Source organism: Equus asinus, chromosome 2 (assembly GCF_041296235.1).
Source record: "Equus asinus isolate D_3611 breed Donkey chromosome 2, EquAss-T2T_v2, whole genome shotgun sequence".
In the NCBI taxonomy this organism is placed as follows: Eukaryota; Metazoa; Chordata; class Mammalia; order Perissodactyla; family Equidae; genus Equus; species Equus asinus.
Window position 1 is genome coordinate 138,537,204 of NC_091791.1, and position 14,817 is coordinate 138,552,020.

General features: G+C 46.5%; 1 protein-coding gene and 1 pseudogene across 2 annotated transcripts in view; one reads left to right on the forward strand and one right to left on the reverse strand.

Moving 5' to 3' along the window:
• ANXA2 (annexin A2) overlaps positions 1–2,044 on the forward strand; it is a 41,709-nt gene extending 39,665 nt beyond the window's left edge. For both annotated transcript variants that reach the window (XM_044764784.2, XM_070500637.1), the window contains exons 12-13: positions 518–640; positions 1,683–2,044. In XM_044764784.2, coding sequence (XP_044620719.1) covers positions 518–640; positions 1,683–1,742 — 183 coding nt within the window. In that variant the 3' untranslated portion in view covers positions 1,743–2,044. The remainder of the gene's footprint in view (positions 1–517; positions 641–1,682) is intronic.
• A 6,909-nt stretch (positions 2,045–8,953) lies between these two features.
• LOC123276102 (dual specificity protein phosphatase 5 pseudogene) lies at positions 8,954–9,919 on the reverse strand (annotated as a pseudogene).
• Between the last annotated feature and the right edge of the window lie 4,898 nt (positions 9,920–14,817).

A 14,817-nucleotide genomic window follows, 5' to 3' on the forward strand; every position in this document is an offset into this window, starting at 1 on the left:
TCTTGCCACTTTTTCCTGGATCACCCCCTCGTCCACTGCCTTCTCCGGAGCATCTCTCCTAAGGTCTCATGCCAGATAGGACCCATTCCTTCGTGCCTCTAGTCTGAGGCTATGGAAGTAAACTCAGTGGTCCTTTCTGCTCATACCATTCAAATGGCACAGAGCCACGATGAAAACCTGGTGGCAGGTCCTCTCTCTGTAAGCCCCGAGAGCCAGGAACTTTTTGTTACGTATGTAGACTTGCACACTTCTTGACCTGAGCCCCGCAGTAGTTGGTGCGCACTATACGTGCATTGAACGTGGACAGCTGGGTTTGTGATGATTTCGTCTAGTGTGTTTGAAGTTCCGAGGTGCTCATTTTTCTTAAGGGGGTAGTTTCACTATTACCTTTGCAGTCTCTTAGAGGGCAGCATCAAGAACCCAGATCAGTTCCATATGCAAGAAAACTTACTAGATTCTCTTTTAATGATTAACACTGTCAGTGAATTGTAACTGGGAACATCAACTTGACTTTCAGGGCAAGGGCACGCGCGATAAGGTCCTGATCAGAATCATGGTCTCCCGGAGTGAAGTGGACATGTTGAAAATTAGGTCTGAATTCAAGAGAAAGTACGGCAAGTCCCTGTACTACTACATCCAGGTAAGCCCCACTGGGCCGTGTCGGCCCTGCCTGGCCATCCAGGGGGCCTCGGGGCCCCAGGCAGGTGGCCTGTCAGAACGATGACAGGGTGGTGATTCTCTGTTGTCTAATTCTCTGAGGAGGAGATGCTAGTCATCAAATATCAGGGATTTATTTTGAAAGCACTATTTACGATTTGTCCTGGAATCTTATAGAATCAGGCAAATTTTTTATATTTTCCACATCTGCTATTCTACAATGATAATTGGTGTTTATGACACAGATTCTGCAAGACTTGACATCCTGAAGAGAATTAGATCAATAAATTTTACTATATTTTCATTTCTTGAAAAACCCTCTGTGATAGGTCTGACAACATTTAGTTACTCAGGACTCCCATCTCTCCCATCAGTTTAGTCTCTCTCCATTTTGGAGAGATGAAGCGTTTGTGTATAAGGAGTGACTGCGCTCACAGTGGTCCCCATTCTAAAAGATCCTGAAACTTCCAGAGGCATGCCCATGGCTACCAAGGATGAATTGGAGGTGGGTTTGGTGTAGCCAGGTTTGTTAGGGCATATGCTTTAAGTTTGGGGACCACTTAGACTCTTAGTAACTGTTTCCTCGCCTCACCAGCTTATCCCCACGTGACCTTAAGAATCCAGGAAGCAGCAGAGTGAGGCAGGAAGGTACCCCATCCTCTCTGGAAGGGTGAGGACCAGGGCGAAAAGTGGTGGTGTTTGCTGGACTTCGCTGCAGTAGCAGGCCAGGTGCTGTCGCTCTGCGCGCCAACCACGTTAATCCCCGGTTCCTCAGGTCCTCTCCACCCTGCGGTAATAATGGGACTTGAAACTCCCCTTGGCCACACTCCCTGAGGGTCCTCCCATGATGATAACGGTGGTTTGGGCGTGGCCTTCCCTGCCTTTGTGTCCGGGCAGGTGGCACAGAGTCTTCCCCTGTTAATAGCGGGAGCGGCTCTGGTGTAGTGGGCCTACTTGTATGTTGTTGTGGAGTTTGGGTCTTTTTCCTGATACTGAATTTCCTTTTTCTCCTTGGCCCTTTGTAGCAAGACACCAAGGGCGACTACCAGAAGGCGCTGCTGTACCTGTGTGGTGGGGATGACTGAAGCCTGTCCGGCTCGAGCATCCAGGAGTCAGGCTTCTGTGCTTCCTGCTAACAGTTCTAGAAAACAGCTTGCGACTAACAGCCCCCTTGTGCCCATCCCTGTGAGGATGATGTTAGCCTTGTGCCCCCATCCTTATTTTAGATGCCTACGCGTTACCCGGCTTTCCCGTCTAGTCTCTCCTTTTAGCCAAAGAAATGAACATTCCAAGGAGTTGGCAGTGAAATCTATGATGTGAAACACTTTGCCTCTTGTGTACTGTGTCGTAAACAGATGAATAAACTGAGTTTTTACTTTAGAAATGAGTACTTTGTGGACCTCGCTTTCAATTTAATGTTTAAAAATCAAACATGCTTAAGGGTTGTATCGTTCAGTTGGTAAGGCTGTCCCGTAGAGGAAGAAAGCTCTAGAACTGAGCTGTCTGATGTGCTAGTCACTATCCAGAGGTGGCTATTTACGTTTAAATTAATTTAAATGAAATAAAATGAAAAATTCAGTTCCTCAGTCACACTATCCACTTTTCAAATGCTCCATATCCACGTATGGTTAGCAGCTAGTGTGTCGGACAGTGCAGGCAGAGAACATGTCCATTAGACTAGAATGCTCTATTGCACAGCTCTGTGTGCCCAGGAGATGACAGTACCTGTGGGGGAAAAAAATCCCAGAATGACCCCTCCATCTGTTCATCTTTCTACAGGTAAATTAGGGGAAAACAAGCGTCAGTGGTGGCCTCAAACTGGGAAGAAGGGTGGGGGTGGAGTGGTGGACTTGTTTAGCAAATATTGGAAGTATTTCTATATAAATAAATGCCATTCTGCCCCAACCTCGCGGGCTCACCTGTCAGGCTACAGCGTTCTTGTATAGGAGGTGTGACAACTGTGGACTGGGAGCATGGGAAAGAAAGGGATGGGTTTTGACGAGGGGTTTGAGAAAGACGACCCAGAGGAGAAGCAGCATTTGAGCCGCGCCCTAAAGTCTAGGGTGAAGTTTTTCAGCTGGGAGGAAGCTCTCCACACAGCTTCTGATCATGGATAATAAGTAATTCATACAACTGGTATACATTCCAGAAGGCACAAAGACTAGGTAAGAGAAAATTATGTCTCTGTCTCAGTCTCCCAAACAGCCAGCCGCTTTGCCTGGAGTCACCTGGTTTCTGGTCCGGCCTTCGTGGGCAGACTGCCTAATCAGCGTGGTATTGGCGTATTCATATGTCTCTCTGTTGACAGTGTACAGGTGCTGTTCATAGGCTGCTAGCCCAGGACACTGCGGACAGCTTGCTCACACGGGTGCCTCCCCTGAGCGATGTGTAGGGCTGCTGGTGGGGATGGTGGGGGTGTCAATGACTATCCCCAAACCTTTCTACTATATTTCCTCCTTGTCAGAGGATGCCCTGTCAACCTCTAATTCTTGACACCTGGCTGATGTAGGGCACGCTCAGGATTCCACAGGGACTTGGCAGGGAATGGAAATAAACGTGTGAAATGGGCTGGTTGTCTGGAGAAATGGAGAACACGTGCCCCACTTTAAGCATTCAAATTCCATTAAAACAACACTGTGGTGACCCAATGAAAGACATCTGTGGGCTGACTGACTGGTTATTTTGACCCTTTGGCACACTTGAGACAGAAGCGCTGATGGAGCGTGGCGCCCATAAAGTGCCGGTAAGGCTGTTGAGATGGTCTTTAAAAAGCAAGTTATGCAAAAGTCACGTGTGTTCTCAAATGTATCCTTCTATGCATATTAGAATTGATGTCCGAATCCCAAAATAGACTTTTCCGTGTGCTTGGGGCAGAGTTTAAGGAACTGCATAGGAAATGGGACCTTTCTGTTTAACCCCGAACTACCGTGTTGGACTCGGAATTGACAGGGCCAGGCAGAGGCTGTCAGGAGCAATGTTTCAGAGCAGGAAGCATTAGACTTGGTCTCCACCGATGTGCAGTGTACCTCAGGCTGCACAGGGAACGTAGAGGCAGGAGAAAGCAGGGCCGCGCAGCCCCCGAGCGTGGGCAGGCTTCTGCTCCCTCCGAGCCCTGGGCAGCCAGGCCACTGGTCTGGCTGGTCTGGACCCTCCAGCAGGGGCGAGGGAAAATCCAGAAGACAGACTGGCACAGGAAAGGCACCCTCAGAACTGTTCCAAAAGCTGCCTGCTGTCTCCCCTGTATGGAGCAGTGGTTGGGCACTTGGGGTTTGCTCTCATATTCTTCCGGATTCAAGCCTGTCCTCCTCAGTGAAAGCTGTCCAAAATATTTCTTGAAGTAAAGAGAACCATCTGGAGATTTGAATATTCTCCCAATTTTGCTTTGTAAAGAGACAGAAAAGGGCACCAAGCAGGCTTTAACACTTTGTCGGCTGATAATGAGAACTTCGACCTTATTCTTTGAGGAGTTCAAGGCAATGCATGCAGTGTAGCCATGGAAACTTATTGAACTGTGATTGTGAACAAGAAGATGACTTTTTTCCCCTGATCTGTGTGGCCAGGCTGGGCAGAGCTGTCACATTCCACAACTCCAGATGGCACCCTTCACATGGTACTCTATGTGAATGATATCTCCCCTGGAGTTGTGCGGTGCACAACCTAATCGGCCACACATGACCTATGTGGTGACCTGCTCTATATGGTGACTCTAGGTGTGTGTGATGGCCTATTAAGCCTTTTGTCACAGGTTGGCTTCCAGATGAGAATTGGAAGACAAATTTTACTTGGAAACACATGGATAACCTCTCAAGGCCTCATCTTTTCCATGGACTCTTGATCTTTGGACCCGTTTTACTGGGCTACGCATAAACGGCTATGCATACGAGTCTTCCCAGTATGTGAATTTCCTATGATGTAAATTATTAGTAAAGATAGCTACAGCAGGGAAAACCAGGCTCACAAAGTGGCTACATTTAGCAGGAAAAATGATTTGAGGACAGAAATCTTTTAAATCAATTTTCAGTCTTTAAATGACTCCAATCTCCAGGCCTCTCCCCACGTTTTGACAAACGGTTTTGGCTTCTTATCCACATCAGTTTATTTGACCTCCTTTTTCCATCAACTACCAAAATGAAAACTCTGCTGCAAGAGAGAGAGGGAGCAATTTTAAACATCCCCTAGCAATGAGGCAGAACACGCTATAGCCATCAAGTTCTAGTTGTTCATTCTATTTATTGAAAAAAGCCTGTAGCCTGATTTCTTTTATGCGAATACATTTGAGCAAGCAAAGTTTATAGAGATGACTTATCTCATTACATTAGAAGAGTGATTTGCTATCTCAGCATCTATAAGCAATTTTAACAGACATTTCTGGATGAAGAAAAGCTTTTGTAAATATATGCGAAAGACACGATTTCATCAAGCATTAAATTGGAGGTGCCCTGGAAAAATATTACATTTGTGCATTCAATTAGCTTGATTGTGGCTGGATTTTGTCCACTGAAGGCAGCATTTCTGCAGAAAAACAGAAGCATTCCCTATGTCAGCAGGTTTCCTAAAACAGAAAAGCACACTTTCTTCTTTTGCAAGGTCCTCTTTTGCATTTGTGCTGTTCCCAGCTATGCGTTCCTAATCAGGCCGCTCAGTCTTGTTCTCCACAGTAGAGAGTAAGGGGAGAGTGAACCAGAAGCCACTTTATTTAGGCCTTATGGAAATCCGAACCCAGTGATTCCAACTTTAAATAGCCTGCACGTAGTCTAAAAGCTAGGCAAAGCTTGGGCAAAATTGGGACTGGTCAAGGATGGACTTAATTTCTCCAAACTTCCCTTCCTGGTCTCTGCAGGACCTCTCTCTTCTTTCAGGGTCTGCGGGATGCTGTTTCAATCTTGGCATGGCTGTCCTAATAGCTTTGTCCTAATAGCTATAATATAACATAATATAATGTAATAATATAATATAATTCCCTTTGTCCTAATAGCTATAAACTCATATATGACCAGGAAGATTTTTAAAGTCGAGAGTTGAACAGGCAATATAGGATCTCAGTAATTCACTTATTCATTCATTGACATTAATTTATTCAATAGACAGGCCTACTATGTGCTGGTGACTGAACTAAGCACTGGGGATTTGAAGAAGAACAAGGCAACGCTGACATGTAGAATGATAAAGGCTGTGATGGAGGAAGGCACAGGTGCATGGGGACCAGAGTAGCTGATGAAGCACCTGGAAGGTTTCTGGGGAAGGCAATCCTTAAACCTGGATTTTTGTGTGTGTGCATTTTTTTTACGACTTCAAGAGTAATACACAATCATTGTAGAAAGTTGGAAGATACAGAAAAGTAGAAAGAGGAACACGTAAATCCCCTGGAACCCCAACTAGAAGCACTCACTGTTAACATTTTGGCAGGATGACCTGTTTGAGAATTAGCTCTTGTTTCCTTGGCAGTAAGCTCATCAGGATAGAATGAGAGGCAGTTTGTCAACCTCCCCCTCCTCAAGAGGGAGGGCTGGGCCTAAGGCAGTGAAGGTCAGGCTTCCCTTGCCACAGAAGAGGTAAGTGGCTTTTGAGTGTTCAAAGTCTAGTTTGAGAAGATGTTGGTCTGGAGTGTCTCAAAGGGAAAGGCTCTTGGTGGAAGGAAGAAGCAAGAAGCCTCTCCCCAGGACGGCTGGCTTTCCAGAGACTGAGCTGGGTGCTGCCCAGGAGACGAGGGATGGTACCCAGCCTCCACACAGTGCCTGGAGCATCCTGACCTCTGATGGGGGAGTCTGGGCATTTTCAGGCAATCTGAAACTGCCCACAACAGTGTTGGGTACCTCTGGGAATGTCTTAGTGACTGGGCGTGTTGCAGGGGGAATGGGGCCCTGCCCAATGTGAAAGTCTATTTTCCAGTCTTGATCTGATTTGATACCACTTCTTCCCCCGGTCACCAGAACAGCCCACGTCCCACGATGAATTGCTGGAAGAGAATCTTTTTCTGTTTACCTTCTGACTTCTTTTCTTTTTGACATTTTATGATCTACAATATTTATCCCAGATAAATCAGAATAAGCATTCCAGACACTTCAGAGTTCCATCCTTTAGATCTAACTTTGTGCTTTGAAGAGCCTAGTTAGCTAAATTTTGCGTATCAGTAAGGAAAACAGGCTCCTATTAAAGTCATAAAACAAGAGAAGGAAAATGAAGGATGCACTCCTGATATTGTATTCCAAGTTTCTGGGAAAACAAAGAAATGACAGAAAATGATTTCAGAGCATAAGATGAAATAACAGAAGAGGTAGAATCAAAACATTTCAGCTTTTCAGTGGGATAACTACCAGTTTTGTTTTAATATGAGGTTTCCATGTAGTCAATATCTGGCTTCCAATACTAACAGATACAGAATAAGATAAGGTATGTCAGCCTTGCTCCTAGCCTCTGTATCTTTGTTTCTCCCCTTGGCTGAGGCCTCCAAATCCCCGCATGGAAATTCAGGCCTGGCCTGGCCCTGGTTTCAGATCTATTCTGGCTCGACAGTGGAATAGTTAATGGGCTGTTCTCCCACTGCTCCTGGGACTGTGATGGCCTCCCTTCTGCTCTGGGAATGAGTGAGCTGTGCCTGGGTTCACGCTTTGCCCCCAGCATTGTGCCCTGCTCTGATAACCCTGGCCCTGTGGGGGCCCTGGTAACTGACCTCATCCCCCAGTTACCCAAGCCCTGTGCTGTCACGACTCTTCTCCCGATGCCCTGGAATCATTCCTGCTAATCCCAGTCCTCCTTTCCTGTTCCTTCCTGGATGAGCGTTCACATAACAGGGGCAGCCATTCTTGAAGGGTGAGCTCTGCTCAGCAGTTGGAATAGCCCCCCACTGTCTCTTTCCATTGTCACCAGTAACTATTTGCCTCTACTCAGAACATTTCCTATGGTCCCTTGCTTGCCTCACCTCACTATAAATAACCACCCAGGCACTGATGCATTCAGAGCTGATAACACAAGTTGTTTTTGGCACAAAGAATGTGCTACATGAGTTCAGAGACTGGATAACAACTTTTTCCTCTCTTCGCCCATCCACCTGCTGCTCTGCCAGAAACTCCCTCCTTGACATTAGTCTTTGCATGAAGACATTGTCCCCCTGTAAACACATCAGGTGGGTGGGGTGATTCCAGGTAATCATTTAGCATACTGGATTTATAGACATTTATCATTTCTTCAACAGAGAATGTGGCTCTTAAAGAGTAGGACGTGGGATGGGGAGGTTTTTTTCCTTTTACTATTTCTATTTTGCACTATAAACAACAACAACCAGTAATAGACTGCTTTTCTTCACACTCATATGGATTTTAGGAAATTATTCCCTTTTCCCCTAGAGATAAAACCTACTGACAGAAAAGAAATAATACCACATTGTGAAATCTGCAAATCCCAGAAGTCAACAGCTTGAAGACAACCCCCAGGGGCAGGGAAGAAAACAAGTGTCACAAGAGACAAGACATCACATATGAGGACAGCAAGCTGGGAAATGACTGTTTCAATGCCACTGACCCAGATGACAAGTACCCTTCTACTCCTGGAACCCACTGCCACCACCTCAAAGGGTCTATGTTTTGAAGAACTCTTTTCAAAGGACACAAGAGTTGTGTTGAGGAGAGGTGCAATGACAATGGTTCAAGTATGAATAGGAATCATGCCAAAGTCCAAAGTCAGGGGAAGGAAACCCGGAAGTGTCAATATCCTGCTCCTTCAACCAACTGCCTCCATTGTACCCAAGAGGGAGTCTCAGAAACATCTGAGGGATAAAATCAGTATATATGTCATCTTCCTACAAACCCTGTAGGGTTTCTTTTTCCTGACTAGATGGTGATCAGCTTTGCCCTGAAGAACAGAGACAGATACAGAGACTGTAAAAGTTAAAAAAAAATCAGGTGGAAATTGTGCTTCCTTCAAAATAACGTGGCTCCATAACTCCCTTTTCTCCTGGTCTAGCAACTGCTTTCTCCCCCTGTTGCTGCAGGTACTTATTGCCTCATGCTGGAAATGAAAAGGAAAACCTGGAGGTGCAAGGACTGGGCAGTCCTGAGAGGACAGAGGGTCTGGAAGCAGAGGAGTCAGCACATACTGTGCTCTCCTAATGGCTTGGCCTTCCTTTGGTCTGAGAACCTATCTTTGAGATCAGTCTGAAGTTCATTTGCAAGCCTGGAAACCACTCTCTCTCCCACTGGGGCAGCATGACAGAGTGAGGTCTTCAGTACTGCACAGGTATGGAATGCCCATGAGTTTAAAAAGCAAAATCACAGTTGTTCGTGAGCCTGGGCTGGTTCCCCTATCCCAGTTTTAGCAGAATGTGCCTGCAGCCATGGAGCTCCTGGGATGCTGAGACCCTTGAGTCAGTAGGCACTGGTGCCAGCACGGAGGTAGGGAATGTGCAGTAGGAACCCTGCACACCAGGGCTCAGTGTCTGCAAATGGGCCATACAGAAAGAGCTGGCTGCCTCCTCTTGGCAGGAAGGGGCCTACTAGGTGGAGATGAAAGGTAGGATCTCAGGTTCATTCTTTGGAAGCTGCTGGCCCATGAGGTAAGCCACCAAGATGATGGGCAAAAGGGAGATCCCAGCCTCACAGTGGACCAGGACCTTGCCTCCCTTTTCCCTGACAGTCAGCGAAGTCTATTGCTTCTTGAACCTGGGAGCTAATGTCAGTGGCTGGCTGTCTTCCACGGGATCCATTTGCAGTGTAGGTGGGTCGTGCAGGCCTCAGGGGTGTGCCACGAGACATTCAGCAGGGCCGTGATGTGCAGAATGGCGAGGAAGTCGCACTTGCATGCCTGGGAGGCACTTCCAAGGTGGAGGAAAGGAAGGATTGCGAGTGGGCTGCCCTGACTGGAGCCGGCCTGTCCGTGATGGTGAGAACTGGTTTCCCACACCGGTGGCAGAGGGCTCCCTAGGTTTCAATCTTCTGTGAAATGGGTTGTACATCTGCTCAGCACTAGGGTTACTCCGAGCAAAAGGCTCAGATCCTGCCTGACGGAGGCAGACCCGGGGGCCGCCGAGCGGCAAGCTGAGCACAGGGCTCGCGCTCTCCCCGCGCACCCGCGGCCGCCGCCGTCCTCCCCTCGCAGCAGCCGCCACGGCGCCGGCGCCGCCTGCCGCCAACACGCCCGGAGGAGGGGACCTTGGGCGAGCTGCGCCCCCTCGAGGCAGCCAAGGCCAGGGAGGGCCGCAGCCCACAACCCGCCGCGTGCCTCCGCCTCCCGATGAGTACCTGCGGGGCTGGCGCGCGGCTGGCGACATCCTGCCGCCGTCATGCACCAGCAAGCGCCCACGCCGGGGTGCCAGCGAGTGACGCGCAGGAGGACGACCCGCTGGGCTGGCCGCTCGCTACCCAAGAAGCGGCGATGGAGAGTTTTGAAGGGGGTGTGAGGGTGACTGGAATGTGCAGCCCAACTGGAAACTAAATATAAGGCATCCAACTGGAAGAGCCAGATATGATGGGTTATTAACGTACTTTTGGTGTATTTTATAATGGAACTCTGGCTTAGGTGTTTGAGGGCTCCCCCTCTGAGAGGAGTTCAGTCAATCAATCACTTCCCATCCTCCCCAAATAAAGAATACAGATTTGAGGGTGCCTGGTGGTCAGCTTGTGTCTGGATCCAGCTCTGCTGCTGTGAATCCCTGGTGAGAGGGCCAGGGACAGTTAGGATGACTGGCTTGTTACCGGTGCACTGGATTCTTATTGTCCCCCAGGATGGACATCAAGAGAGACAACAAATGGGAGTAGAAAAGTAAAAGTTTATTAGCTTGTGCACAGGAGAGGCACAAAGGAGCCCATGGGGAAAGGAAAGGGGACGGTGACCGGCTGGTTAGGTAGTGGGATTGTGGGCCTTTACTAGGCAAAGGTTGGGGAGGCTACACGTCATGGCCTGTAGAGGTGGCTTGCGCTGTTGTTGGACATGCCACCACATGTGTTGCATGTATCATTAGCATGCTAGCTGTCCACCCTTGGGTGGGATGTTTAGTATGGAAACTGGGCTAAGGTCACCTTCGGTGGACTCCTGGGTGCTAGGGCACATGCGTAATCCTGGGAGAGTCCAGAGGCTACAGAATGTGGATCTTGGTGGCCTCTATCTGATTCTCCTACCTTGCTGACTGTTAGGGGCTTTATGTTGTTACCCCAGGGACCTTGCGGAGGACCTTGTCTCGTGAGGCTGGTTCCTGTCTCAGGCTCACCCCAAACACAGATAGGTTTCCCTTGAACCCTATTGTGAGGCTGGGTGTTCACTTGGCTGAATTCTTTCCCTGGAGGTTCCCCAGTCAGTGTGCCCTAAGAGTCTGCTCCCCTGGGAATAATGGTATCTACCTTATAGGGTTGTTGTGAGGATTAAATGAGATAATTCAGGTAGCGTCCCTAGCATAGTCCTTGATATACTGGAAGCATTTAATGAATCAAATAAAAAATTTCAGATATAATCAGATAGATAATATATAAATAAGTAATATTGTACAATATTGTTAGAGAGCTGGCCCTCATGAACCTAAGAGAGACTTCCTGCTGGGTGGTGTTGGTGTAGTTCAGAGGTCCCGTGTGTCTTGTCCTCCTTCTATGGCCTGTTTCCATTGGGAATTTGGCCTCCTTGGTTCTCTTGGCTTTCTCTCTTGTCACATAGTTGGCCTGGGATGTGCCTCCCACCTCTTTCCTTCCGGTCTGTCAATGAATCACAAGCCCTGAATCTGCAGTCCATCAGGGAAACATAGAGAGTTTGGATCTCAGTGTGTGGTCTCTTTGAATTTGTTTTATAGCTAACATCATTCGTCTTCTTGGCTGTGAGACAGATTCCTTCCCCTCCCCCCTTTTTTAAAGTTTCCATCTACTTTGGACCACTTCAAGTTGGTGAATATGTATATGCTGATGATGGGTAGGAAATAATGTTTCATGATGGCTATTCCTTCCTATTCCTGAAAATCATTTAATTTGATGATTTAACACAGATACTGGTCCTTTAGGGAGAGGAGTTAAGGGCTCACTTCCTGGAACCATGTGACAATGACTGCAATTCAATGATGGTAGTAAAAACTGTAGAAAATATCAAGCTGCCTAAATTCAGTAGGGTTTTGGTTCCACAAGATCAGGAAACATGGAAAAAGCCAGGAAGCCCACAGTGCATGGTTTCTATTCCGTATGGATTTACTAAACCAACATGATGAGTCTTACTTCTAGGCAGTGTGTCTCACACTTGTTCCTGTGGCCGAATTCCTGTGAGTCACTTCTGGGGACATCACAGAAAAATGATCCATTGTACATTTATTATATAAACCATGAGCAGTTTTCTTGATGGAAAATTTATAATCATATGTGTACAGGTTCCATGCCTCAACAATTTATGGAGAAAATATTTCTGGGAAATATCATATACAGTGATGGTCCTTCTTGCGCCGGTCCTCACCTCCTTTCCTGGAGGCTGGCCCTTGCTGAGGCTGGGTAGTAGAAGGAGGCCTTTTACAAAGAGACTCCCCTATTAGCTTAATAACATATAAGGAGGTTTGCTCCTGGGAGTTAACCTTTTCTGGGCTTTTTTTTTTATTTGGTGAGCAAGATTGGCCCTGAGCTAACATCTGTTGTCAATCTTCCTCGTTTTTTTTCTCCCCAAAGCCCCAGTACATAGTTGCATATCCTAGCTGTAAGTCATTCTAGTTCTTCTATGTGGGACGCTGCCACAGCATGGCTTGATAAGTGGTGTGTAGGTTCCCACCCAGGATCCAAATCCGTGAACCCTGGGCTGCCAAAGCAGAGCGCAGAAACTTAACTACTTGGCCACAGGCTGGCCCCTGGGCATAGGCTTTGATTGTCGTTTATTATCCACTTTCTCTTCCACTCTCAGGACTTGGAGGTAGAGCAGAGAATGCCTGCTCCGTGTGAATCAAAGGAAGGTATCAAGGGATTTTGGGAAGAGGAGAGGAAGTGAAGAAGCAAAAATAAAAGCAGAGTGAAAGAAGGCACAAGGCAGGGTGGAGAGAATTGAGGGAGGACACCTTTTTCAGGCTGCAGCCACAGAGCCGGGGACTAAAGACCCATTCTCTCATCCACAATAAAGGACTCAATGTGGAGATTTTAAGCATTCTGAGGTTTTCTTTTTCTTTCTTTCTTTCTTTCTTCTTCTTCTTCTTCTTCTTTTTTTTTCTTTTTAAAGATTTTACTTTTCCTTTTTCTCCCAAAGCCCCCCGGTACATAGTTGTGTATTTTTAGTTGTGGGTCCTTCTAGTTGTGGCATGTGGGATGCCACCTCAGCATGGCTTGATGAGCGGTGCCATGTCTGCGCCCAGGATTCCAACCAGTGAAACCCTGGGCCGCCAAAGCAGAGCGTGCGAACTTAACCACTAGGCCACGGGGCCGGCCCCCATGAGGTTTTCTATTTACTACCAGGACATTTGTTTTGTCAGTCCATCCACCCTAGCTAGCTAATAAGGGCAAGAATTTCTTGAGCTTACTCAGCGCCAGGCACTGTGTTAAGTGTTTGACATAGATTATGACTAATTCCTACAGCATGCCTAGGAAATAGGTATCATGAGCGTGTTGGACTAAGGAGAGAACTGAGCCTCAGTGAGGTTAAGCCATTCTCCCAAAGTCCAAAGCTAGTAAGAGGTGGAACTCACATTTCTGACTCCAACACTGTTGTTGGTCATCAGCTCACTCAACTGCCTCTGCATCAGAACTTTAATAAAAGTGGAAGTAAAATTTGTTAATTTGTGTGCATATGAACTAGGAAAAGGCTATCAACATTTTTTACACCAAACTTTTAATTTTAGAATAACTTTAGATCTACAAAATTATTATGAAGGTAGTACAGAGAGTCCCTGTATTCCCCACATCCAGTTTCTCCTTGTTTAAACATCTTAAAATGTATGACATCTTTGTCACAATGGACAAACCAACATTGAGACATTATTATTAACGGAAGTCCTTGATTTCTTCAGATTTAGTAGTCATGTCCCCTCAGGGTCTTAGCTGTTGCAGTTCCTGACTTTGCTTGTTTTTGGTGACCTTGACAATTTTGAGGATTACTGGACAGATATTTTGTAGAATGTCCCTCAGGTGGAATTTGTCTGAGGTTTTCCTCATGATTATATTGAGGTAACATATTTTTGGAGGAAGACTACTGAGGTCAAGTGCCATTTTCATCATCTTCTATCAAGTGTCATCCTATCAGCATGACTTATCACTGTTGACTTCAGGTTGATCACCTGGCTGAGGCAGTGCTTGTCAGGTTTCTCCCCTGTCAAGTTACTCTTTCCACATTTCCATGCTCTTCTCTGTGGAAGGAAGTCACTGAGCACAGCCCACACTTAAGGAGTCAGGAATTATGCGCCACCTCCCTGAGGATGGAATATCTCGACAAGTTACTTGGAATTCTGCACAGTGGATTTGTCTCCTTTCCCTCTTTATTTATTTATTCAGTCATTAATTTATGTCAGTATGGACTCATGAATATTTATTTCATACTTTGGGTTATAATCCCATACTACTTTATTTTCTTGCACAAATTTTCTGGCTTTGGCCACTGGGAGCTCTTTCAGTCGGCTCCTTTGTCCCTTTGACACATCAATGTAGATTTTTTTTGAGCACTTCCTTACTTTCTGGCACTATGAGATGCTCCAAGCTCATCTTATGTACTTCCTGCCCCAGTCCTTGAATCTGCCACTTCTCCAACTAGCCCTGGCTCCTGTCATTGGAGAATGAGATTAGAAACCAAGATCTAGGCATTAGGTGTGCTCATTGCCACTGGGATGTCATTGCTTCTGGCCCTCTCAGCTGAAAGAACAAGGAAATATATGTGTGTATATTAACCTGTGTATACACACATATCTATAAATTTTTCTATAGGTAATAACCATCCATATCTATATTAAGCTAAACATGAGTTTATCGTGATATCTCCAACTCTAATCCATTACTCCATGGCTCATTTAGTCTCCTCCTCTTGTTTGTCTGCAAATTCCCACTCCAGCAGTGAGAAACCTGGCTCCTGCCACCTGCCATCCATTTACTTAATTATTCACTTCCAGTATATACGTATAGCAATATCAGAATTGTTAACCCATATCTCCAAGGAAAACAACTTTCTCGACTAGAGTACAGTGCTATGTGCAATTCCTTTTTCCTTTGGTGTTACAGAGTCTACTCATTTCCAAAGTTC